At 35.8% G+C, this 26,343-nt stretch overlaps 1 protein-coding gene across 1 annotated transcript in view; it reads left to right on the top strand.

Annotated features, from left to right (window-relative positions):
- Nucleotides 1-26,343, top strand: part of LOC150105437 (telomere-associated protein RIF1-like) — a 396,727-nt gene that overhangs the window by 109,247 nt on the left and 261,137 nt on the right. The window contains exons 6-7 of the mRNA XM_090393961.1: nt 22,001-22,095; nt 22,190-22,379. Of these exons, the coding sequence (XP_090250087.1) occupies nt 22,001-22,095; nt 22,190-22,379 (285 nt within the window). The remainder of the gene's footprint in view (nt 1-22,000; nt 22,096-22,189; nt 22,380-26,343) is intronic.

Raw genomic sequence — 26,343 nt, 5'->3', positions numbered from 1 at the left:
GTTCAGGTCTGGTCCCCTGGGTTTCTTGGGGATGCGGAAGCGATGGAGAGGATTCAGAGGCAAGTGACCAAAATGGTGAGTGGCCTGTGGAATGTGAGGATAGATTGAAGGTGTGTGGATTGCAGTACTTGATTGATAGGAGAAAAAGAAGGGATATGATAGAAACATTTAAGTTGCTTAAAGGATTTTATAGGATAGATGCAGGGGAAATGTTTCAGCATTTTGCTACAGGGACCAGAACAAGGGGTCATCTCTTGAAGTTGAATAAAGGTGTGGTCAGTAGGGGTGGGAGGACTAGATTTTTTGCTTGGAGAGTGGTGAATGAGTGGAATGGGTTGCCAGAGTCAGTTGTGAGTGTGCTTTTTCTGTTAATGGGATCAAGGTGAGGTATGGTAAATTGTGTGGATAGATTGGGTCTCTTGCAATGAGCCTTCGGACTCCATGGAGGTGCTCATATAATAATAATTCTAAACAAGAAACATTTTAATATTTTTAATAGCATTTCCATTCTCAGAAGGTTGAGAATTCAGATTGTTCATGTACATTTTCCTGTATTTTGTATATTCCTTTAATGTACAGGGTGGCCATAAATTAACTTTCCCTTTTGGAGGTATCTGTAGCTAAAACTAATACATGGAATGAGACCACATTTTATATCGAGACTTTCAAAGGCATGGGGAGATGAATTCCGCAAAAAAAAGATTTACTACCAAAAGTCGCCGATAGGGGAAATTTTGGCGCTGGTGGAACTGAAAGCAGTCAAATATTTACAGTAAATACAGGTAAAAAGGATTATGTAAATTTTACTGTGTGTACATGACAGGAGTGCCACCAATTCCACTTAAAAAGGGATTGGGAACGTTCAGGCAGTTATTCGAATGACTGACAAATTGTGCTCAATATGCATCCTACCTTGCCTCAGTTAAGTTGTTTTACCTTAAACAGTGCAATGCTGTAGCAGCCCTTCAGGAATTTAGAAGGCTTCATAACCCCTATGTATAGGTCCCATATCAGCTGTAGCACTGAGAGTTATGATTAAGAAGTTTGAAGAAACTGGATCAATAGGAGTTAGACCTGGCAGAGGATGGAAAGCAGTGCAAGACGAGACAGTAACAGACGTTGCTACTGCAGTGTTTGACGACACAGGGACCAGTACTGGTCCATGCGCTCGTGCCATAGCTCGCAAACTTGTTATGGCTTATGATACAGTCTGGAAAATCTTACGGAAAATGCTTCACTTCTATCTGTATAAGTTCAATCATGTGCAAGCATTAACTACCGCAGATTATGATAAGTGGTGGAAAAACATGTGGTGGAAATGTGGTGGAAAAACAAAGAGGAATTGTGATTTCATGTAAATTTGGATATTCATTTTTCATTCTTATCCAGAATTTCGAATTACTCAGAATTAAAAGTACTTTTCAGTCCTTTGTCCGATGATGATTTAGTAAGTTGAAGGGGAAAGGGCTGTCTCCTTGTGTTCAACAAAGAGGCTCACAATCCACATATTTTGCTTCTGAGGATCATCACATTTGGAATAATACTTTTCAAACAACAACATCTTCAAGTGGGCTGCAATAATATCTGAAACTGAATTCTGTGAATACAAATCATCTGGTTCCATAATATAATCTGATACGAATGAAGCATTTCATTATTTTTTTTTGCAATCATATTAAGCCAAAATTTGAGTTTCGTTTTGATTTGATCTTGTTCCAAGCATTAAATATTGTTGTATCTGGACCTTGAAGTTTTAAATTCAACTTTTTTATGTAAGAAAATATGTCGTTGAGATATGCAAGCCTGGCAACCCCTTTCTTATCCTGGAAATAACGGGACAGGTCACTTTTCTTATCAGTTAGAAACAGCTAAACTTCGGAATTCATATAATCATGAGAGCTTTATCGCGGGACAGCCAACGAACTTCCAAATGGAAAAGAAGATTTTGATGATGATGTTCCATTTCATCGCACAATGCTTTTTACAGTCTTGTATTTAAAGCACTGTTTTTCATATAGTTAATAATTTTAACAGATCGAGATCGAGACAGGACTTCATTAATCTCAGGTACCGTTTTTTTGGATGCCAGGTTTTGTCTATGAATGTAGCAGTGTGTTGACAATAAGTTATTGCTTGCCATATCCTTAATTTTAGTGACTAAACCTGAATTTCTACCCTCTAAGATAGGCAGTGCCGTCATACAAACTCCAACACAATTTTTCCGTTTGAGACCTCTCTCTTCAATGAAACTATTTAAAACTTTGAAAATTTCACTGCTGGTAGTGTGCATAGGTAATTCAGAAACACTTAAAATGTCTTCCTTCATGTCACTTTCGTCATGATCACTATATTGATTGTATGTAAGTAAATTGCTGTTGTTCTGAATATCTGTAGATATGTCCAGTAATGCAAACAGTTTCGATTTTTTAATTTTTTCAGTGAGTTGCGTTTCTGTATCTTCTGCCATATCAGATATCCACCTTTCAACCGTATCATTCAACAGTGGAATGTCTTTCATTTTACTTGCTGCAGACTGGCCTACTACTTCATTGCAAGCAGCAATCAAAGAAGACTTAATGAGTTCTTCTCCAATGGAATACGTTTTTTTACATTTAGCTATCTGTAGTGATGTTAAATAGGATGCTGTCAGAAATGACATGCAGTGGTTGAAGCTTGGGAAATAATTTTCTTTTCTATTTTAAGTGCATCTCTTTTATGCATAAAGAACTCAATGGGTTTGTTGACTAGATTGGAATGTTTTGTGTTGAGATGTCGAGTAAGTCACGATGGCTTCATAGCTTCATAACCCAGAACAGTAGCACAAATGACACATTGAGGTCCTGTCAATTGGTCAGTGTCAGGGCATTGTATGAAACCAAATTTTAAATAGCTGTCCATGTACTTACAAGTGAATGCAGACTTTTTCTTCTATGTGCTGGTAGTTTCCCCCTCCTTTTGTACATCCTGGAGATTGCTCTGTAGGCTTGAGGTGGATGAATCACTATTTGTTGTGTCACAAACACTTTCAATACAAGATTTCTTAACACCAAAATTAAATAAAGTCCCTTGTCTCTTATTCATATTAAAATTTAAATCTCTAGGCCTATTTTAAAAAATCATGGCACTCTGGTTTCGAAACAAGCACTTACACACTGCGATGCGAACTTGCTAAGAAACAGTATTCAGTATTAGTAAATTTCAGAACCATATATAGACTGCCTTGATCTTCAATTTCAGTGGAGAAATTTTCTTTATACTTCCTTGCTGATTGTCACTGACATTTGCAACACAGATGTTATTTCATTCAGTTTTGAGAACAGAGAATACTCCCCCCCCCCCCCATTGTTGATATCGGCTTGTGGGCCATTTTTATGACCAGTGTCATAAACAGTGGTATTCCCTTTCCTAAATGTTGAAAGATTTCGATGTATGAAAATTAACAATAATTCATGAATGCTTCCATGCTTAAAAATACGCAGCTTGGTCACTGACATTTGCTATATTAGGCCTTCTGCTTATGAGCTTTTTGACACATTCATGAATATTATTCTCCTTAGAATATTTCCACTATAAAGTATTTATTCATGAAAAATGCTTAGAAAACTAAAATGACAAATTCCAGGAGACTTCTTGTGGCCTGGTATAATTAATGCCAGGGCTCGGTGGTTAGGAAACACTGATATAGGCTACAGCATATAGCGAAGGATTAGGTAGAATTACATATATGCAGTGAATGAATGGATGGCATGAGTGAGCAGTAAACTGTTGAAGATTGAACAATTAATTCTTGCATAGTAAACTTGTAGATATCAAAGAAGTAGTATGCTAATAGTGATATTGCTATTCTGAATATCCTTCAGTGTAGCATTTAGGCTGTGGAACTTTGGATGGGATTTTTCTGTAGTTGGTTATAGTGAGTTCATTTATAGCTGTTCACTTATGTTTTTCTTAGTGAAAGAAAATTGACTTTGTTCAGTCCATTCATGAGTTTATTCTATTCTGCAAACACTCCCCATTATCTGCTCTTTGGAACTGGGTGAGTCTCAAAACTTGCCATTACAGTTGTTGTAGTGCAAATTAAATAATTCACATGTAAGATTGATTTATTCCACTTTTGGAACAAATATTCAGATCAATATGTGCACCAAAATAGTAAAAAAAAAAAAGATTGTTTTTATTGTCTGTGCACCTTTTTTCTTATAGATGCGAAATACTCAGCATATCCGCATAAACTGTTCATATATTGAATACACTAATATAAAGACTTCCAGTCTGCTGTTTCAATATTATATTGACAAAAAATTTACTCACATAACACTCTTTATACTTTTTTTTTTTTTATCATTAAAGAGGTCCTGCCATGGTGCTAATATATTTAATGTTTACAACCTTTCATAGGCAGCAGTCACAGAAAAAGATTTAATATGAACAATCTTCAGGGTAAAAGTAAGATAACTGGGAGGAGATCTCCATGTAGCATTTTCAGAAATGCAGAGAACTGACTAGGTCTTCTGTTCACCCTTTATCTTCTTGTAGTGCGTTCTGTTACTGAAGGAATGAGGATGGTCTGCAGTTTGGGATTTAGCCAACCAAATTGTATTCTTGTTGGCTTAAACCAAAATAGCATCATGATACAACATGATAGAATTTCATGGTTGCTAGGGCATTGTCAGGTTAAACATAGTCTCTGTTGTTTTCATCCGGGAGTCAGGGCAAACAGTGAAAAGTCAGCTGCTGGAAGAAATCCTTGAACATATTCCAACTCATCATCAGCAGAGTTCAAGATTAATGCCATCAACATAAGAAGCATCACTGGAAAAGAAATGGAACTTCTAGGAAAATTAGATAAGTACCAGTTGACATAATCGGTGTTATTGAAACAAAGAAGACAAAAACAGGCAAGATATTTCTGAGCAACAGATATATAAGATTCATTTCAGTAAAATTATGGACTCTACAACTGTGTTAATGAATAATTACTTTAACTTTCCAACATTTTGACCTTCATATTAAGGTCATCATCATCGGGAATTTAAACATATATATATATACAAAGACAAACTATATTATGTTTAAAACAGTATGCTACAGTGTCAATGATTTGATCAACTGTTATTCTACTGGCCTGACCTTTAGTGTGGAAAAAAAACTACATTAAAGCTCTATTCTATTTATAACATCAGAAAACAAATTCATATAGATAGTTTTAATAAAAGTTTGGTCTAAGGGTTAATTATAATTAACCCTTAGACCAAAATGTTAAGTGGTTAGAATATGTGCCATCCATATTCTTGGGATTTTTAGACTCCCATTATTGTTAAGATTAAGGTAGTTGATAAGAATTTCATAGGCCTCCTGAAATTTACGCTCATACCAAGTTTTGGTGTGATGTAAACAACAGGTGCCTTTCCAGGAAACATCAGGAAATCATCATCTTCAAATTCTTGCCATGTACCCTCAAGGGGACGGAGTGTACAGGATATGATAGTACTACATGGAAAATTTACATAATTAATAACTTCCTATCTACAATTTTCCCCCAAATCAGTCTATTACCTGTCAAAACTCCAACATTACCAGATCTTATATTTCTTTTAAGTGCCTTTTAAGGTACTTTTTACTGTACGAGTGCATCTACATTTGGTCTTCCTCTGGGTCTTTTCCCTGCCAACCTGGCAGAGAATACTTGCTTTGCTAGTGTTCTTTCTTTCCTCGCCCATTCTGTTTAAATAACCATACCACCTGAGATTAGCTCTCTTAACGCATTCCTGGATGCTGACAATGTCAAGTTCTTTCCTAATAGACTTGTTTTTTAATATGATATTGCCATTGATGCCATCTGTTCATGCCCTTAATCTTTCTCAGGACTTATATCTGCAGTCACTAGTCTTTGGTCAAGAGTTTTACTTCTAAATCAGCTCTCAGATCCATAAGTTAAAATTGGTTTGAACACTGTCTTGTATACAGCTAATTTAACGTTTTGACTAATTCATCTCTTATTCCATATAAATTTATTCAGTTGACTTCCTGCCATACCAGTTTGTTGATTCCGTTGTCTATTTCCATATTTAATTTAGCATCTTCACTAAAAATTGTGCCTAAATAGCTGAATTGTTTCACTTGTTCTATAGGTGCTCCATTCACAATGCAGTTGATATTTTCAATGCTTCTGCCTATTTTCATTGTCTTGTTATTGCTGACCTTCATGACATATCTATTACAACAGTTATTCAATTTAGTCAGGGAATCTTGCAGACTTGTAGCAGATTTATTTAGAAGTATAACATCGCCGCATAAAGCAAAGAGCTGACATTAACATCTCCAATTTTGATATCAGGTTTAATACCACTTTCATTCATAATGTGATCCATATAGATAATGTATGACAGAGGGGGATAATGTACATCCTTGTCTGACACCAGATTTAATATTCAACTATCTTCCTGTACTTCAATTCTAACTGCTGACTTACAGCTCAAATAACGACTAAGTATTGCTTGATACAATGCCCCATTGACAGCATATAACTGTAGCATATTGAATAGATTCTCTCTCTCTTGGCACCTTGTCATATGCCTTTTCCAGATCTACAAAAAACAGGTCTTTGTCATATTCCCACGATTTCTCAACTATTTGTTGTAAAGTGATCATGACAGCATTTATTTGGCCAGAATCCAACTTGTTCTTCACTAAGCTTTTCTTCCACAATCCTTTTCAACTGTTTCTCAAGTATACTTGCATATATATTACCATGAACACTCAGTAGAGAAATACCTCTGTAATTCTCACATTCAGTTTTATTTCTCTTTTTATATATGGGTACTATAGGAGCTCTACTCCTATCATCTGGAATTCGTCCCTCTGTCCAGGCCTTCTGAACTATGCTGTGCAACCACTATGAGACTTTTATAACTCCATACTTAAGCATTTCTGGTCAAATATCATCTACTCCTGCTGCCATTCCACATTTCAGGCCTTGGATTGCTTTCATCATCATCATCAAATTCCTGCCATGCACCCTCAAGGGGTGTACAGGATATGATAGTACTACATGAAAAAAATTACATCATTATTAATTTCCTATCTACAATTTTCCTCCAAATCAGTCTGTTACTTGTCAAGACTCCAACATTATCAGATCTTATATTTCTATCGTCTAAAGCACTTTGTACCGTATCAATCCACCTATACTTTGGTCTTCCTCTGGTTCGTTTTGCTGCCAACCTGGCAGAGAACACTTGTTTTGGTAATCTTTTCTCTCCCATTCTGTTTAAGTGACCACACCACCTGAGATTAGCTCTGCTAACGCATTCCTGGATGCTGACAATGTCAAGTTCTTTCCTAATATCGTCGTTTTTAATATGATACTGCCATTGATGCCATCTGTTGATGCCTATAATCTTTCTCAGGACTCTCATATCTGCGGTCTCTAGTCTTTGGTCAAGTGTTTTACTTCTGACCCAGCTCTCAGATCCATAAGTTAAAACTGGTTTGAACACTGTCTTGTATACAGCTAATTTAGTGTTCCGATTAATTTCTCTCTTATTCCATATGAATTTATTCAATTGACTTCCCACCATACTAGCTTTGCTGATTCTGTTGTCTATTTCTATATTTAATTTACCATCTTCAGTAAAAATCATGCCTAAATAGCTGAAATGTTTTGCTGACCTTCATACCATATCTATTACAACAGCTATTCAATTTAGTCAGAGAATCTTACAGACTTGTAGCGGATTTATTTAGAAGTATAACATTATCCGCATAAAGCAAAGAGCTGACATTAACATCTCCAATTTTGATATCATGTTTAATACCACTTTCCTTCATAATGTGATCCATATAGATAATGAATAACAGAGGGGATAATGTACATCCTTGTCTCACACCAGATTTAACATTAAACCATCTTCCTGTACTTCCTTCAATTCTAACTGCTGACTTACAACTCAAATAAAGACTAAGTATTGCTTGATATAATGCCCCATTGACACCATATAACTGCAGCGTATTGAATAGCTTCTCTCTTGGCACATTGTCATATGCCTTTTCCAAATCGACAAAACTTAAATACAGATCTTTGTTATATTCCCATGCTTTCTCGACTATTTGTCGTAAAGTGAAGATCTGATCCTGACACCCTCTATTTGGCCTGAATCCAGCTTGTTCTTCACCAAGCTTTTCTTTCACAATTCTTCTCAACCGTTTCTCAAGTATACTTACATAGATCTTACCAGGAACACTCAGTAGGGAAATACCTCTGTAATTCTCACATTCAGTTTTATTTCCCTTTTTATATATGGGTACTAGGAGAGCTCTACTCCAATCATCGGAAATTCGTCCCTCTGTCCAGGCTTTCTGAACTATGCAGTGCCGCCACTGTAAGACTCTTATGCCACCATACTTCAGCATTTCTGGTCGAATATCCTCTACTCCTGCTGCCTTTCCACATTTCAAGCCTTTGATGGCTTTTTCTACTTCAAGTATGGATATGTATTCCTGACTGCATGCCTGGTCAGTGTTTTTTACCACTGTGCTGTCATCACTGCTTGTTTCATTTAGCAGTTTTTCAAAGTAATTACTCCATACTTCAAGGATATCTTTTTCTCCCGTTTTCATGTCACCTTTATCATCTCTAATTCCTTTTACAGCACTCTTTCCTCCATTCTTAAGTTTCTTCAACAACCTCCAGAATATTTTGCCACCTTCTTGATATTTATTTTCTATATTCTTGCCAAAGTCCTCCCATGACTTTTGTTTAGCTAGTTTTACACAGTGTTTAGCATTCTTGCATTTGTCTCTATATTCTCTAAGAGCACAAGCTGACTTATTTGACAGGAACTTTTGGTATGCTTTCTTCTTTTCCTTCACTGCCTCTTTAACTTCCTGTGTCCACCAGGGAGTTCTGATTTTTTTATCCTTACAGACAACCTCACCACATGCCTCTCTGGCAGAATCAATCAATGTTTTTTCAGAGTTTGCCACCGAATCTCCAAGGTTTGATTCCTGTTCTCAAACTCTTTCATTTTTTCTTCAATAATCTTTGTGTCTTTTAGTCTACAGCACACATCTGAGAACTGCTCAACTTTTATTCGCTTTAAAACTTTCTTACATGTTATTCTTTTCAATATGAAATTCAATTTTATCCTGCTCAAGACTAAATAGTGATCACTTCCAATTTCAAATCCTCTGTACACTCTAGTGTCCTGCACCAGGGAGAAAACATCACTATCAACAATAACATAGTCAATGAGACTTTTCTTATTCCTAGCCTCTTCTCTCCATGTGAATTTGTGCACATTTTTATGTTGGAACATGATGTTAGTAATAACCAGTCCATGTCCTGAGCAGAAATCCAACAGATATTTGCCATTATTATTAACTTTGCTCTTTTCTCCAAATTTTCTCAAAATATTTTTGTATGTCTCACAATCATTTCCTACTCTGCTATTTAGATCCCCAACAAGGACCAACTTTTCATTTTTCATTGTGTCAGTTGCTTTTTCTAAAGCCTCAAAAAATTCCTCCACTTCTACCTTAGTAGAACCTTCTGTGGGACCATAGGCACAAATAAGTCTCATTGTCCAGTTCCCCATTCTCATATTTGCCCACATTACTCTACTTGAGACTGACTGCCATTCAAGAAGATTAGCCTCGTATTTTGTGTTGAATACTATGGCTACTCCTTCTTTTCCTTGATTGTCATTGCCTGAATATAACATTTTGTATTTATTGCTCAGAAAGACCTCACCAGTTTTGGTCTTTTTTGTTTCAGTCACCCCTATTATGTCGATCTGGTACTTATCTAATTCCTCAGCTAGCTCCATTTTTTTGCCATTCAGGCTTCTTACGTTGATAGTACTGATCTTTAACACTGGTGATGTTGAGTTGGGGTTTATTTTCAGATTTGTTCCAGTAGCTGACTTTTCGCTGGTCGGTCTGGTTCCCTGGTGAAAACAACGGGGGCCTTGTTTAACCGGGCAATGCTCCAGCTGGTATGAAATTTTGTCATGTTGTACCATCATTCTATATTTTGGTTTAACCAATAAGAATACAATTTGGTCGGCTAAATCCCAAATTGCCAGCCCATCCTCGTCCGTTCAGTATCCAAGTAGATACCCAACAGGGTACACCACGAGAAGGTGAGGATTGGACATTAGGTCAGAACCCCTGGTCGGTTTTCTGCATTCCTTTAAAGGCTATGTGGAGGTCTCCACTCAGTTATACAGCTTTGACCCTTAAGCACCCCCCTTTTTCTACTTTAAATATATGTATGTATTCCTGTGTGCATGCCTGTTGAGTATTTTTTACCATTGTGCTATCACTGCTTGTTTCATTTAGTAATTTTTCTAAGTAATTACTCCATACTTCAAGGGTATCTTTTTCTCCTCTGTTTTCATGTCATCTTTATCATCTCTAATTCCTTTTGCAGCACTCTTTGCTCCATTTCTGAGCTTTTTCAATGACCTCCAGAACTTCTTGATATTTATTTTCAATGTTCTTACCAACGTCTTCCCATGACTTTTGTTTAGCTAGTTTTACATGGTCTTTAGCTCCCTTATATTTGTCCCTGTATTCATCTAAGAGCACAAGCCGACTTATTTGCCATGAACCTTTGATATGCTTTCTTCTTTTCCTTCATTGCCTCTTTAACTTCTTGTGTCCACCATGGAATTCTGATTTTTCTATCCTTGCCGACAACCTCCCCACATGCCTCTCTGGTTGAATCAATCAATGTTTTCTTCAGGGCTTGCCACTGAATCTCCAAGGTTTGATTCTTGTTCTCAAACTCTTTCATTTTTTCTTCAATAATCTTTGTGTATTTTAGTCTACAGTTCACATCTGAGAGCTGCTCAACTTTTATTCGCTTTAAAACTTTCTTACATGTCACTCTTTTCAGTATGAAATTCAATTTTATCCTGCTGAAGACTAAATAGTGATCACTCCAATTTCAAATCCTCTGTACACTCTGGTGTCCTGCACCAGGGAGAAAACATCACTATTAACAATAACATAGTCAATGAGACTTTTCTTATTCCTTGCCTTTTCTCTCCATGTGAATTTGTGCACATTTTTATGTTGGAACATGGTGTTAGTGTAATAACCAGTCCATGTCCTGAGCAGAAATCCAACAGGTATTTGCCATTATTATTAGCTTTGGTCTTTTCTCCAAATTTTCCCAAAATATTTTTGTATGTCTGACAGTCATTTACTACTCTGTTATTTAGATCCCCAACAAGGACCAACTTTTCCTTTTTCATTGTATCAGTTGCTCTCGCTAAAGTCTCAAAAAATTCCTCCACTTCTACTTTAGTAGAATCTTCTGTGGGACTATAGGCACAAATAAGTCTCATTGTTTAGTTTCCCTTTCTGATATTTGCTCACATCACTCTTCTTGAGACTGCTTGCCATTCAAGAAGATTAGCCTCATATTTAGTATTGAATAATATGGCTACTCCTTTTCCTTGATTGTCATTGCCTGAATATAACATTTTGTATTTATTGCTCAGAAAGATCTCAGCAACAAGGATAAAATGGAAGTGTGAATAACTATGGAACATGTATGCACCACAATACGAAGAAGCTGTAGTGCAGAAGGTGAAAACAAACTTTAAGCACAAAGCTGTTGACCATTGTAGACTATCAGTATATCTGTACATATGTTCTACAGAATTTTGTTTATTTAAATTCGTGTAAACTTAAATCTTCTGTTTCAAATTACTGTTTTCGGTTGTTAGTGCATTTATATTAAGAACTGCACAATTAATTGCTTGTTTTTATATGTATATATGATGGGCTTTTTGACATGTAAACATTGCCTCACATTCATGTTAATAGTCCAGTTATGCACTCACAAATACACACACACCTTTGAACATACATACAGATGGTGCAGTGGGTCAGCGTTCCAGTGATTTTAAATTGCACAGCAAGTGAGGCAGATTGAGCACAGCACCCAGAAATCAGTGGCTGTGATCGGTTATTGTGTTTGATGCATGCATGCAGCATAGTCTGTGGGAGCCGAGTGTTTTTCCATTAAGTATTTCTTTCGAGTTGTATCTAATTACTCTAATCATCCTAAATATAGTATGTTAAATGTCTGTTTACTGTATTTAGTGATTAACAAAGCTACTTGTTTTTATTTCTCATGCAGTATAACATCTGTTGGAGTTCGAAAGCTTTTTAACAGTATAGGGACATTTTTTTCCATCTTTCAGAAACAACAGACTTAGTAAAAACTTATCTATTCCTGATTAAAAATGAATACTTCTGTGTATTATAAGAATTTGTTGATCTGCAACAAAATACTAGCTTGTGTGAGATCTGCTATTGATAAAACAGAAGAGCTGCTGATAAAAAAAAGAAAGAAAAAAAAGTAGGATTCCTGAGAGTGGTGATAATTCCGATAATGATCATATATCATGTCCTATTATTGCACGAAGTGTATACTGAGTCTCAGTAATAAAATGAAATTCTTTGAAAATGAATCGAAATATACATAACCCAGAGAAATACATATAACATGCACAAATTTTATGAGATGCTTTGCTGCTCCATCAAACCACATGTGTTTGATGGAGCAGCAAACACACGTGGTTTGATGTGTTTTCCTGCCACACCTAATTGAATCACCTCATGAACATTATTAGTTCATTGGATTAGCCCCTCCCTATACTTTTTAAGTAAAATGCTAAATGTATATAGTAGCTGTTTATTATTGGTTAGTTATTTATACTTTGCAAACAAATCTCTCTCCCTCTCTCCATAAGTTTTTTTTTTTTTTAATTATGCCATCATAAATTCATTTATTTGTGTTTAGACATTATAGGATCACATGCTATTTGCTCTATCCAGCAAATTTACATGGAGAGAAGAGGCAAGGAATAAAAAAAAGTCTCATTGACTATATTATTGTTGATAGTGTTATTTTCTCCCTGGTGCAGGACACCAGAGTGTACACAGGATTTAAAGTTGGAAGTGAACACTATTTAGTCTTGAGTGGGATAAAATTGAATTTCATATTGAAAACAACACGTAAGAAAGTTTTAAAGCAAATAAAAGTTGAGCAGCTCTCAGATATGAACTGTAGACTAAAATACACAAGCATTATTCAAAGAAAAAATGAAAGAGTTTAAGAACAGGAACCAAACCTTGGTGATTCAGTAGCAAGCCCTGAAGAAAACATTGATTCAGCCATAGAGGCATGTGGTAACGGGTTGTCTGCAAGGATAGAAAAATCAGAACTCCACGGTGGACACAGGAAGTTAGAGACAATGAAGGAAAAGAAGAAAGCATATCAAAAGTTCCTAGCAAATAAGTCAGCTTGTGCTCTTAGAGAATACAGAGACAAATGTAAGAAAGATAACCACTGTGTAAAACTAGCTAAAGAAAAGTCATGGAAAGACTTTGGTAAGAACATTGAAAATAAATATTAAGAAGGTGGCAAGATGTTCTGGAGTTCGTTCAAGAAGCTCAGAAATGGAGGAAAGAGTGCTGTAAAAGGAATTAGATGATAAAGGTGACATGAAAATTGGAGAAAAAGTTATCCTTGAAGTATGGAGTAATTACTTAGAAAAATTGCGAAATGAAACAAGCAGTGATGGCACAGTGGTAAAAAACACCCAATAGTCATGCAGTCAGGAATACATATCCATACTTGAAGTAGAAAAATACATCAAAAGTCTGAAATGCAGAATGGCAGCAGGAGTAGATGATATTTGACCAGAAATGCTCAAGTAGGGGTATAAAAGTCTTACAGTGGCTACACTGCATAGTTCAGAAGGCCTGGACAGAGAGACAAATTTCAGATGATTGGAGTTGAGCTCTCATTGTACCCATATATAAAAAGAGAAATAAAACTGAATGTGAAAATTATTATTATTATGTGACACCTTCAGGGAGTCCAAAGACTCATCGAGGGAGAGTGTGCCAAGAGCATCGAACGATTAATAACCCCTTGCAACTACTAACCGCACTGAAACTTGTTTAACTTTTTGCGTGACCCATTAGTAGCATATGCTGTACCAATTGACCAACTTTTGCCCAGTTGTATTTCTCTACTGAGTGTTCCTCATTATACTCAGTATACTTGCGTAAGTTTTACGCAAGTATACTTGAGAAACGGTTGAGAAGTATTGTGGGAGAAAAGCTTGGTGAAGAACAAGCTGGATTCGGTTCAAATATAGGATCAGATCTTCACTTTACCACAAATAGTTGAGAAATCATGTGAATATAACAAAGGTCTATTTAAGTTTTGTAGATCTAGAAAAGGCATATGACAAGGTGCCAAGAGAGAGAGAGAAGCTGTGCAAAATGCTACATTTGTATGGTGTCATTTGAGCATTATATCAAGCAATACACTAGTCTTTATTTGAGTTGTAAGTCAGCAGTTAGAATTGAAGGAAGTACAGGCAAATGGTTTAATGTTAAATCAGGTGTTAGACAAGTTTGTACATTATCCCCTCTGTTATACATTATCTATATGAATCACATTATGAAAGAAAGTGGTATTAAACCTGATATCAAATTTGGAGATGTTAATGTCAGCTCTTTGCTTTATATGGACGATGTTATACTTCTAAATAAATCCACTACAAGTCTGCGAGATTCCCTGACTAAATTCAATAACTGTTGTAATAGATATGGTATAAAGGTCAGCAATAACAAGAAAAAGACAATGAAAATAGGCAGAAGCATTGAAAATATCAACTCCCTTGTGTATATAGAACCTATAGAATAAGTGAAACATTTCAACTACTTAGGCACAATTTTTAGTAAAGATGGTAAATTAAATATCGAAATAGACAACAGAATTAACAAAGTTGGTATGGTAGGAAGTCAATTGAATAAATTCATATGGAATAAGAGAGAAATTAGTCAAAACACTAAATTAGCTGTATACAAGACGGTGTTCAATTTTAAATTATGGATCTGAGAGCTGGGTCAGAAGTAAAACACTTGACCAAAGACTAGAGACTGCAGATATGAGAGTCCTGAGAAAGATTAGAGGCATGAACAGATGGCATTAATGACAATATCGTATTAAAAACAAAGATATTAGGAAAGAACTTGACATTGTCAGCATCCAGGAGTGTGTTAGCAGAAGTCATCTCAGGTGGTATGTCACTTAAACAGAATGGGAGAGTAAAGATTAGCAAAACAGTGTTCTCTGCCAGGTTGACAGGAAAAAGAGCCAGAGGAAGACCAAGATATAGGTGGATTGATATGGTAAAAAGTGCCTTAGAAGATAGAAATGTAAGATCGGATAATATTGGAGTTTTGACAGATAACAGACCGATTTGGGGGAAAATTGTAGATAGGAAGTTATTAATGATGTAAATTTTTCATGTAGTACTATCATATCCTGTACACCTTCAAAAATCTAACAAACTGGGCTGTGCAAAACAAGATTGTTTTGCATAGCCCAGTTTGTTAATGCTTCACCATTTCCATCATTATAATTGTAATTCCAAAAGGTGTGATGGCTGTTAAACTGAAGAAATAAAGAAACTGTTTCTTTATTTTTTCAGAGGTCTAAATGCAGTTAAGAGATATAATTTCTTTTTAACTGATATATTTTTGGCCCTAAAACCAAACACGATGGTCAAAACTGTGTTTCATTTTTGTATATTGAATTGAGAGAACTCAATTTACTTAATTATTGTCAAAGTTAAGCATAAAGTTTGAGAATAGGTAGCAAACTATCATAGCAAATTACATATATATCTAGGAGGATCTTGCTTGTGTGCTTGAGATTTCAGTATAGAAATATGATACCACTTGCAAACTATTCTTACAGTAGGCACAGGTGACAGGATTTAATAGTTTAATACTTATTGACAGTGGTGGAGTCCATGACAGGATTTAATAAATAAATAGTTAGTTAAACTTTTTACAAACAATAAAAAGTTTTACAACCTTTTTCAAATGGTGTGGTTGGTAAGATAAACAGAGTAAAGTTGCTATCTTAATTCAACGTAATAATTTAGAAAATTGAGTCATCAGACATAGATTTAATTTATAGAATAACATAATGAATCAGAATGTTTCTAATGCTAATGGAGATTTCTCAAATTTAGGAATTGAATTTTCTAAGTATGTCACGTAATTTTGCAGCTGATCAGCCAAGTGAGAATGTGGAAACATTTCTTGAGGCTATTAAAGTTAAGATGATTGGTAGGTGGTCTGAAAGACAGTTACTCTTGGTTTTGAAGTCAAAACTTCAAGGAAGAGCTAAACATTTTGCTCATAACTCCAGGAGATTGAGAAAAGCTGCTACTTATGCAGAATTCAAAGAGATTTTGATTAATGAATTTTGTAAGAAGGAAGGATTAGGTCCTAATCTGTGGAAAATTCATTCCTGTGTTCAGACCAATAAAAAATTTTCTCATTAATTTTATGATAAATTGGCATATCTATTTTATAGTTTTAGTACTGATAAAACTGATTCTGAATATGTTGAAAGAACACTTGCCTTTCAATTTAGGAATGGTTTAAAATCAGAACTAACGAGAACTGTTTATAACCTGGGTGTTACCACTATTGAAGAAGCTACAAGTTACATAGATGGAAGAATCATTAATTCAGAGTCTGAATCCTAATTTACCAAAGACTGTTTGTTAGAGATGATATCAATAACTCTGAAACTAATGAAAGAAAATTAATCAAATTGGAAAATTTTTCTCAGACTAATTTTGGTAATAGTTTCTCTGAAAAGTGATTTTAATGAAGAGATTTGAAAACCTTAGAAATGTTTTATAAAAACAAATAGATAAAATTTCAGCTGTTACAAAAACATAAGATGAAATTTTAAAGTCTATCCTGAATATTCAACTTCAGTTAACTATACACAATAAATTAAAGATACCAAGAATTTATATACTTGGTTTAATCCTTTATCCAAGTGTAAGCAAACAAAGTTTGCTCCTGAAGTATTTTCAGGACTGGGGCAACTCATGGTAAAGGTGTATGACTTCACATCACTTGCCATAGTATCCCATAATGCAAATCACATCCCCTTGCGGACTCCAAGGTTGTGACACCTTTTGGCAAGTCATATATGAAAATAAGACTACTGCGTTACTTCAACCTTGGTATCACCTCTGGGTCTGGCTCCCACTGATGTGACCTCAATAAAGGTTGAAAACAGTCTGGGTAGCAATCCTTTCCATAATGCATAGCATTATACATGTCTGCAAGGAGATGTGCTTTCATTATGGAATACTAAGGCAAGTGATGTGAAGTCATATACCACCTTTACTACTAGTTGCTCCAGTCCTGAAAATACTTCAAGTGCAAACTTTGTTTGCTTACACTTGGATAAAGGATTAAACCAAGTATATAATTTCTTGGTATCTTTAATTTAAAGTATAACCAAGTGGAAAAACTTTCAACAAATCTCCTGATGATTGAAGGGCTACATATAGAAGAAAAAGAGCCTGATGCTTTAATTAAAGATTGTTTTTATACAAGTGTTAATATGGCACCTTTAAGTTCTAAAAAAGAAATGGCTAGGAAGTCCATAGATGAAATTTAGGATAATTGTATAAAATTGCTCAGCAGGAAGATCCATAATGACCTAGGAAGGATTGATACCCGATGATTTTGTATACCTTTTAATAAAGCCATGTTATTTTTGATTTCAAAAGGTATACTCTGTGTAAATAATGAGAATGTAACAACTAATTACATAGTACACTCAATGGACAACTCATTAGAGATGCCTACCTAATAGCATGTCAGTCCTCTTCTAGCGTGAATAAAAGTCTGTACTTTTTGAGATAACTCCTCCAGATGCTGGAGGTAATTCCAGCCATGCCTGTTGCAGCATTATCAATAACTGTGCCTTAAACGTCTGTCCTGGATTCATGTATCTGATGTCTCGCTCTATGGCATCCCAGAGAGAGAGAGATTTGATTCAATTTAAATCCAGAAATTGAGGTCAACTTGGAGTCAACTGGATAGTCCCAACTTCAAATGAGTGCTTCTTGAGCCATGCCTGGGTGGTGGTTGCCTGGTGGGGGGCGATGCATTGTCCTGATGAAATAGACCATCAGTTGTAGAATGCACAAAGGCCATGAAAGCGTGTAGGTGATCAGCCAGCACATTCTGGTAGCTCATAGCATTTAAGGACCTCTCCAGACACACTAAGGGACCTAATGTGTCACATGAGAAGGCTCCCAAACTATCACTTGTCATTGGGTGCAATGCCTGATGACGAGCTATCAGCAGTGGTACATGATTAGGGCATTGGCTCACGTAGCCCATGGTATGCAGGGTATGTTGTACGATTTGCTCGCTGATGCTGCTTGGACATCCAACATTCAAACAGGATGTGATTTGTACCGCCATTGCCCAGCGGTTGGTCTGTATGAGCCTGGTGTTACAGTTAAGATTGTCAGTTTTGTAATTTTTTACAATTGAGATTGTCAGATTTTACTACTTCCCACATTGGTGGGAATTACAGTCATACCCCGACTTATGCGAATCCGGAGTTACGCGGTTTCTTATATGTACGTATTCCCGTCCTACTTCACGCCTCACCATTAGTCGTATCTTTCAGACGCCTGCCACATTCGCCAGTGTCACACATGCTGTGAACAAGTACTGATGTGTTTCATGCATTCTCCATTCATACACGATTTTTATAGTCTACAAACCTTGCGATTGTTTAATGTTATGTTCTTGATAAAAATTTTATCACATAAAAAATAATAATGTCATCCAAAAGAAGCAAGTCGGATTCTTCTACAGCTAGCAAGAAAAGAAAAATGTTGACTTTGGAAACAAAACTGAACATTATTAAGGATTTTGAAGGTGGAATGAAAATTTGGGAGCTAGCAAAGAAGTTCGATCTACAGGAATCCACAGTAAGAACAATCATAAAAGAAAGGTTTACAGATGAAGGTTGTTTTCTTGATCATAAATTAGTAAATAATAATATTTGGTTAACCGATCAAGTGTTGATCAATTTTATTAATTAACTGAACCAACTAGTTTCGCTACACGATAAGTGTGGCGAAACTAGTTGGTTCAGTTAAGATTTTATTTTTCCAAGAAAAATAATTGGAGTTTAGGCAGTGAGCAAACAATACGGTTATATCTTGTGGGAACAAGGTACTTAAGATGTCAATGACCTCTACTACGGGAACGTTTGTAAAGAGAGAGGTGACATCTAAGCTGGCTAGAAGATCATTATCCGATATCTTGATGTTTTTTAGCTTTTCTACGAAATGTCCAGAGTTTTTGATGTAACTCTCTGAGTTGTGGATGTATTGCTGTAGGAGTTTCGAGAGATGTTTTGACAATAAGTAGGTGGGCGAGTTGATTGCATCAACGATTGGGCGTAAAGGAATACCCTCTTTGTGCACTTTTGGAACTCCATAGAGTCTCGGAGTTAAAGGATGCATCGATTTTAGTTTTTTAATCAAGTCTGTTGGCCAGTTAGATAAATTGCGTAGTAATTCGTTGGTATCATTGTGATTTTTTAATGTTGGATCTTTTGTTAAAAGACGGTAAACAGACAAGTCAGAAAGTAGATGGTTAACTTTGTCTTCATAGTCCTTTGAGTTCAGTATCACAGTACTGTTTCCTTTATCTGCTTTAAGTACTATGATGTCTTTGTTGTTTTTTAAATCACGAATAGTTCTTTTATCCAGTGATGAGAAGTTTTGTTTTGTGGAATAGGGCGCAGAAAGTATTATGCAACTTTTTTTTATCCAATTATTTTTCTTGGAAAAATAAAATCTATCAACAGTTAACAGGCTTGGCAATGGGAAGCCCACTCTCACCTTCATGTGCTGACCTCTTTATGGAAGACTTAGAAAACAAAATCCTATCACAAATTTTTCCTAGACCTAAAATTTGGTTTAGATATGTGGACGATATCTTCATCATATGGAACAATAACAAAGATGACATATATGATTTTCTCAAAAAGATCAATGCTTTCCATCATTCTATTAAATTCACTCTGGAACTTGAAAGAGAAAAACAACTTCCGTTTTTAGACATCTTAATCAAAAAACAAACTGATGGCAGTTTAAATCTATCGGTGTACAGAAAACCGACCAATACAGGTCGCCACCTACATTTTAACTCCTCTCACCACATATCACATAAACTCAGCATTATACACATGTTAAAGAAAAGAGCTATTTGCATCTCAACGGACAACAAGACCCTTCAAGATGAGTTAAAATTTATTTCCAACAATCTGTACTTGAACGGCTATCCAAGAAGACTAGTCAATAAAATCCTTTTCTCTGAACCACCACAAAGAGAACAAGAAGGGATTCAATATATAAAAACGATTGCAATTCCGTATGTAAGTGGCATCTCCAACAAGCTCGCCAATCTCCTCAAACAACACAAAATAAGAGTAGCATTTCAGCCTATAGATACTATTCGTAAACTACTAAGATCTCCAAAAGACAACCATCCTTTCTACAAATATGCTGGAGTCTATAATATTCCATGCTCATGTGGCTCTAATTACATCGGACAGACTTCGAGAAGCCTCGAAATCAGGCAAAAGGAGCACATTGGCTATGTCAAAAACAACAGACAGGACATTTCTGGCCTATCGTCTCATTTCTCCACAACTAACCATGTCATCGAGTGGGACAAAAGCTGTTCCCCTTACTTAGAGGAAGATTACCATTCAAGAATGTTCAAAGAAGCAGCCACAGTCGCCCGTTCTACTGTGAACCTTAACAGAAATCAAGGCCTAATACTGCCAGAGATATGGAAAACCCTAATCAGAGCCTTAAAAACGGAAGAAATGAACTTTAATACAAGCTACAGAAGGTTCCTCAGCAACAGCTAGCTGATCTTGTACACGCGATACGTGTTTCACTCACGTTCGATACTATTTTATTTGTAATTATTCTAGTCAGTTTTTATTCTTGTCAGTTTTGCAGTTACGCATAATTGTGAGAGTGTTTAAACATATATGTAAGTGCCCTGAGGAAGCCAACAGATAAGTGTGGCGAAACTAGTTGGTTCAGTTAATTAATAAAATTGATCAACACTTGATCGGTTAACCAAAGGTTTACAGATTTTGGAGGACATAGATTCTAACGAGAAATGAACTGTAGCCACAAGGCAGGAATAAAAAAAATCATTAGCTTGCTCTGAAGAAATTTGGCATGACAAGAAAAAGACATTATGCCGTCAGACAAATCTATTAGATTTTATGAAACCCTCAACATCGAAATAACTTTCTTTTTTTTATGTACGAAAAACTACAATTATAATTATATTTCTTAAAAAATATAGGTGTTTTTGTAAACCTTTGGTCCCAATTGTATGTTTGTATATATAAATTACATGCAAAATTATACCCCGAGTTACATGAATTCGGCTTACGTGCTTTTTGTTGGTCCCACCTACCGCACTTCGGGATTTTACTATAGTAAAATCTTAGTATTGCATTGAGAGTGGGAGGTGTTCAATATTTTGTTGGAAATCCCATCTGAGCTTTGTACTTTTCTGTTAAGTTGGTACAATTTCATGTACCTCATTTGATGATGATGTTGGTTGGATAAAGTTTTCATAGTGTGAGCATTTTGGTGTAAGCACATAGTTTGGACTACACTGTTTCTCTAGGCTGTTGGTTATTTACTTTTCAAAGTTTAAAATTGAATGAGTTTTTACCTTTAAGTCCATGGTTGGAACTGGACTAATAGATTTGTGTAGTGTGGTGATTAGTTTTGTTCATTTAATGATTGGGAACTGATTGGAGATTTTTTTGTGATCTGAGCTTGGTTGGAGCAAAACTGGGTTATGGTTAGAACTGAGATCATTCATCACACTTCAGTATTGTGTAAGATGTTTTGTAGCACTAGTAAAATATACTTAACCAATCAGTATTTATTAGTTTTTTTATTTTATAAGTACTGTTGATCAGTAAATAATATCGATTGTAGAGAGAGATATCAGTGATGCTTAATGTCACTCATCTATGTTTATAACTTATTTTTTCCCTTTTCTCTTTGAGCTTCTTGAACTTCTAACCTGTTTAGAAGATGGACCTTGTGCACAAAATGCTGACATTGCATCGGTGTATTATGAAGAATGCTGTCTTTTACAGAGGTAAGACACTTACAATAAAACATATCTGAATAATTGTATATTTTGTATCGAAAATAGAAATTATATTTTTATAATATTTTTAAAATTTTTGTAGGTTTTTTAATTGTCATAAACAGCTAATGGAACCACTAGTTGGGAAATGGGTCAAGATGGTGTTTCGTCCACTTTGTCATCCTGCAGTGAAACTTAGAGAGGTTTCTCTCTCTTTAGTAGAGGATAGTCTTTCAGTCCTTATGTCTAATCAGGAAATTGTAGCACCTTGTCTAGTCTCACAAATAAAATATGTAAGTTGCCAGTACCACCACTTTGTTTTTATATACAAATCACTTGTTTTGTATTATATCAGTATAACGTAAATGAACTAAATATTTTTTAGTGTATCATTTCATATTGCAAAAATCTGAGATGATTTTTGTAATGTGAAACTAGGATTCAGCCTTCATAAGTGTATATTAACTAAACATTGGATTTGGTTTTATTTTTTAGAATAATTCTCTTGACACATACGGATCCAAATGTGTCACTCCCCCATGCACTTTGTATCCATGATACAAAGTGCTTTCCCTTTCCTCAAGCCTCTAGAATTGGCAAATCACTGGTTGACCATACAAGCCCACACTGGTTTCAACTTTATTGAAGTATGTTAAAGGACAGGGATACCTTTCCAAAAACTGAGTGATCTACAAGATCACTCTGAATCTCACTGTGTGATCTTAAAGGATCACTACTAAACTCACCGCTTCTGACCTAAATGACCCCAGGACAGGAAACTCAGTGGTGGCTCCACTCAATAACAGTCAAAAGCCATCCGCTGAGCAGAGCCTCTCTACTCCCCAGGAAGCAAGCAAACCAAAAGACAAACATTATGAAATGTCATCGGTGGGAGCCATACCCAGAAGAGATACCAATGTGGTAATGTAAAATTTTTATATTTCCCATGTACAAGTAGTGAAAAGGTGTATCACCTTATTAAAATTTTCTGGATCAGAGATAGATGTGGAAAGTTTTTTCACTTCGTTATATATAAATTAAGGATTCCATGAAATTATATTCTTGATTTAATCCTTGATTATTATTATGGCACGAGCAATCTCCACACAAGCACCTCCATGGAGTCTTACGACTCCATGGAGGTGCTTGTGTGGAGATTGCTCATGTGGAAGTGCTCGTGTTGATAGTGTGGGAGACCCAAACTATCAACACGAGGTAGGATATGATTCAATCATATCCTATCTTTTTCGCCTGTGAACCAACTTTTTGCAGTCCACAAATTCTCAATCGATCCACATAGGAAGCATTCCACACTCCACTCACCTCTGGATCCTCTCCACCACTTCCTCATCCCCAAGAAACCCAGGTGACCAGACCTGAGTACAGTAATCCAGATTTGGTTGTATCAAGGCTTTATAAAGGAGATGATAACTCCCTTATCTCTGTTTTTTTTAGTGTGTGTGCATGCACGCTTCAATAACTAAGTAATCCTGTGAGCTAGCCTGGCTAATTTAGCAATGTGCTCTCTAAACTTCAACTATCTATCTACTACTACCCCTAAATCTCTGGCTTCATCAGTTTCCTAGAGTACATTTCCCTCAATGTGATATTCAGCTTGTAATCATTGTATCTCAAAATGCTTAACATTTGTCCCCATTAAATCGACATCCATTGTTTTGCCCATGCTATCAGCCATTTCAAATCATCTTGCAAACTCTGTACATTGCCTTGATTGTGTTGTGTCATGTCCTTTCCTTAATGCATTCTTTCTTATCTTTATTACAACTATATATATATTATACAACTCTTATTTCTATCCTACACTTATTTCTCCCAGGTTAATCCTTTCTTATCAATAACGCTACTGGCCAAATCCCTGATAAGAGTGAAGCTGTTGTTTTGTGAGACAAAGAAATGCAAATGTCAGATGCCTATTTCTTTGTCTCAGCACTGGTTCTATCTCCCTTCTCAAATTCAGAGAAAATTTATTTGTTTCGCTGTGCCACCCTGAATCCTAGGATATACTAAACATGTAAGACCAAGGTGGTAGAACACAGTCAGCATTCACTCATCTCAGCTATAAATTTACAACTTGCATTAATGACCTTATATTATACAGTTTCCCTTTTGTGGTTCGTTATATTTTATGAGCAAGTGCAGTAGGATCCAGTACAGGCAAGACAACATTCACATTAAAACAAAACATTTTAATTAGTTAGAATTCATATATTACACTGAGAAGCACTTAGTTAATCATTCAACTAAATTTTATATACAGCACTAACACTCGTACATACAATTAATTATCCCTTTTCATGAATTTCTATCTTAGAAACATAAATACTAACATTTAATCACTTAGTCTCAATTCTCTACTCTAATCACTTAAATTTTACTCTTAGTACTTATCAAATTCCATTCATAATTCTCTTTAACAATCCTATTCAAATTTTACATATATCTCAGATTTAAATAAGAAAATTTGTAATTCACTCTCTTTCAAGATACATTTATGAGACACTATTATATTTCCTTCTAAATCTATCAGCAACAGTTCAAAGAAATGTCTCTTAGCACACACATTAAAATCTTCTCATTCAATTCATTAGTTAGTAGACATAAAGTTTTCACCTTACCAGTTTGCTGGAATGCTACTTTGGCCACTTCAATTTTTTGTCAGACAACTACCTTATACGACTGCTTTACTTCACACTTCCTCGGGATTTCTATACGATTTCCCTCTATACTTCAACTGGACTTACTCTGTAGTTTTCCACTATCACGATCTGCCGGGCTTTTATTTCCGACTGGTAAGTTCCCTTGATCATTTTGTCGTAACTTCCTCGAACAAAGGAAACCCATGTGGAGTCTCCATACCAGCCGGACTTCCGTGGCACAGGAATACAGCAGCAGGAAAACATCTAAAAAGCCTCACTCGTAGTGATACATCTCCTTTTAAACACTCACCGTTTCTCTCTTTCGTCATCGATGTGTACGTCATGCTCTCACTACGTCGCGCAGCACTTAGCACCGCTTGCGGAATCCTTTCGTAACTCTCGTAGCATTACGGTGGAAGTGGGGGGGGGGGAGCACTATGCTACATTACAAATATACATTCACCACGTGTCTCAGAATTCGGCCGTTTCACATTTAGATTATTATTTCTTACCCAGCAAATGGTTAGTTATTTACATAATAATTTAGACTAAGTAACTATATAATAATAACATATTGAAATTTCACGTCACATAATAAGATAAGATAATAAAACTAAATTACGATTTCTATACAGTGCTTATTTATTTCTGATAAATCATTATTTTTCTCAAGAGAGTGATAACAATGTTAAGTCTGAGTGAAACTTAATTTTCTTTAATAATTTGTTTCACCCCCCACTTAACAGTTGACTATTATTTTACCTAATTTTGCATCATTATCAGCAAACAACTGAACGTGTCCTTTCAAATCATTTCCTATACCATTATGTACATGTTAAACATCAGTGGTCCAAGCACGGAGCCCTGTAGCACACCTTCTATGGCAAGAAAGCAATAGTCACCTGCCTTCTCCTTGATTCTGCTCCTACACATGCTCCTTTTTGGTATCTGTCCATGGGATATCTTTTATCCATATCACCAGTTTCATATCTATCCTATTTGTTGCAGTTTACATAATAGTTCCATACATTATCCTGTCAAATGCCTTTTGCAAAATCCAGCAGTATCATTGCGTAGCCATTCCCTTTATCCAACTCCGCTTTCACCCTATTATAAAAAGTTGATAGATTACTAAATCCTGACTTACCCTTCACAAAGCTATGTTGCCCCTCATAGAGTTACTATATTCTTATTCACCCATTCCTGAATTCTCTTTTGACCAACTTCTCCAGTACTTTTACCACCACTCCTGAAATAGATTGGCCTATAATTTGTTACCACAGATCCTCCTTTATGCAAAGGAGTTATTTTGCCCTCCTTCCATTCTCCTGGGACTTTGCCAGAGTTGAGATTTAAACAGCCTAGTCAAAGGCATTGCCAGTTCCCCTGCACACTTTCTTAAAATGCAAGCCAATATCCCATTCAATCCCACAGTTATATTTTCATTCAGATTTGTAATATCTTAAGTACCTATAATTCATCAACCTCTGTTCTCACATCAGTCCCTGCTATAACAATATTCTCACTTCGATGATATACCCTTGCAAAATGATCATTCAATAGCTCAACAATTTCATCTGCCTCTGTTACCTCTCTGCTG

The sequence above is a fragment of the Typopeltis vanoorti genome, chromosome 6 (assembly GCF_054136105.1).
Source record: "Typopeltis vanoorti isolate ZY-2024b chromosome 6, IOZ_Tvanoo_1.0, whole genome shotgun sequence".
Taxonomy (NCBI): domain Eukaryota; kingdom Metazoa; phylum Arthropoda; class Arachnida; order Uropygi; family Thelyphonidae; genus Typopeltis; species Typopeltis vanoorti.
This window is presented reverse-complemented; position numbering and strand designations above follow the sequence as displayed.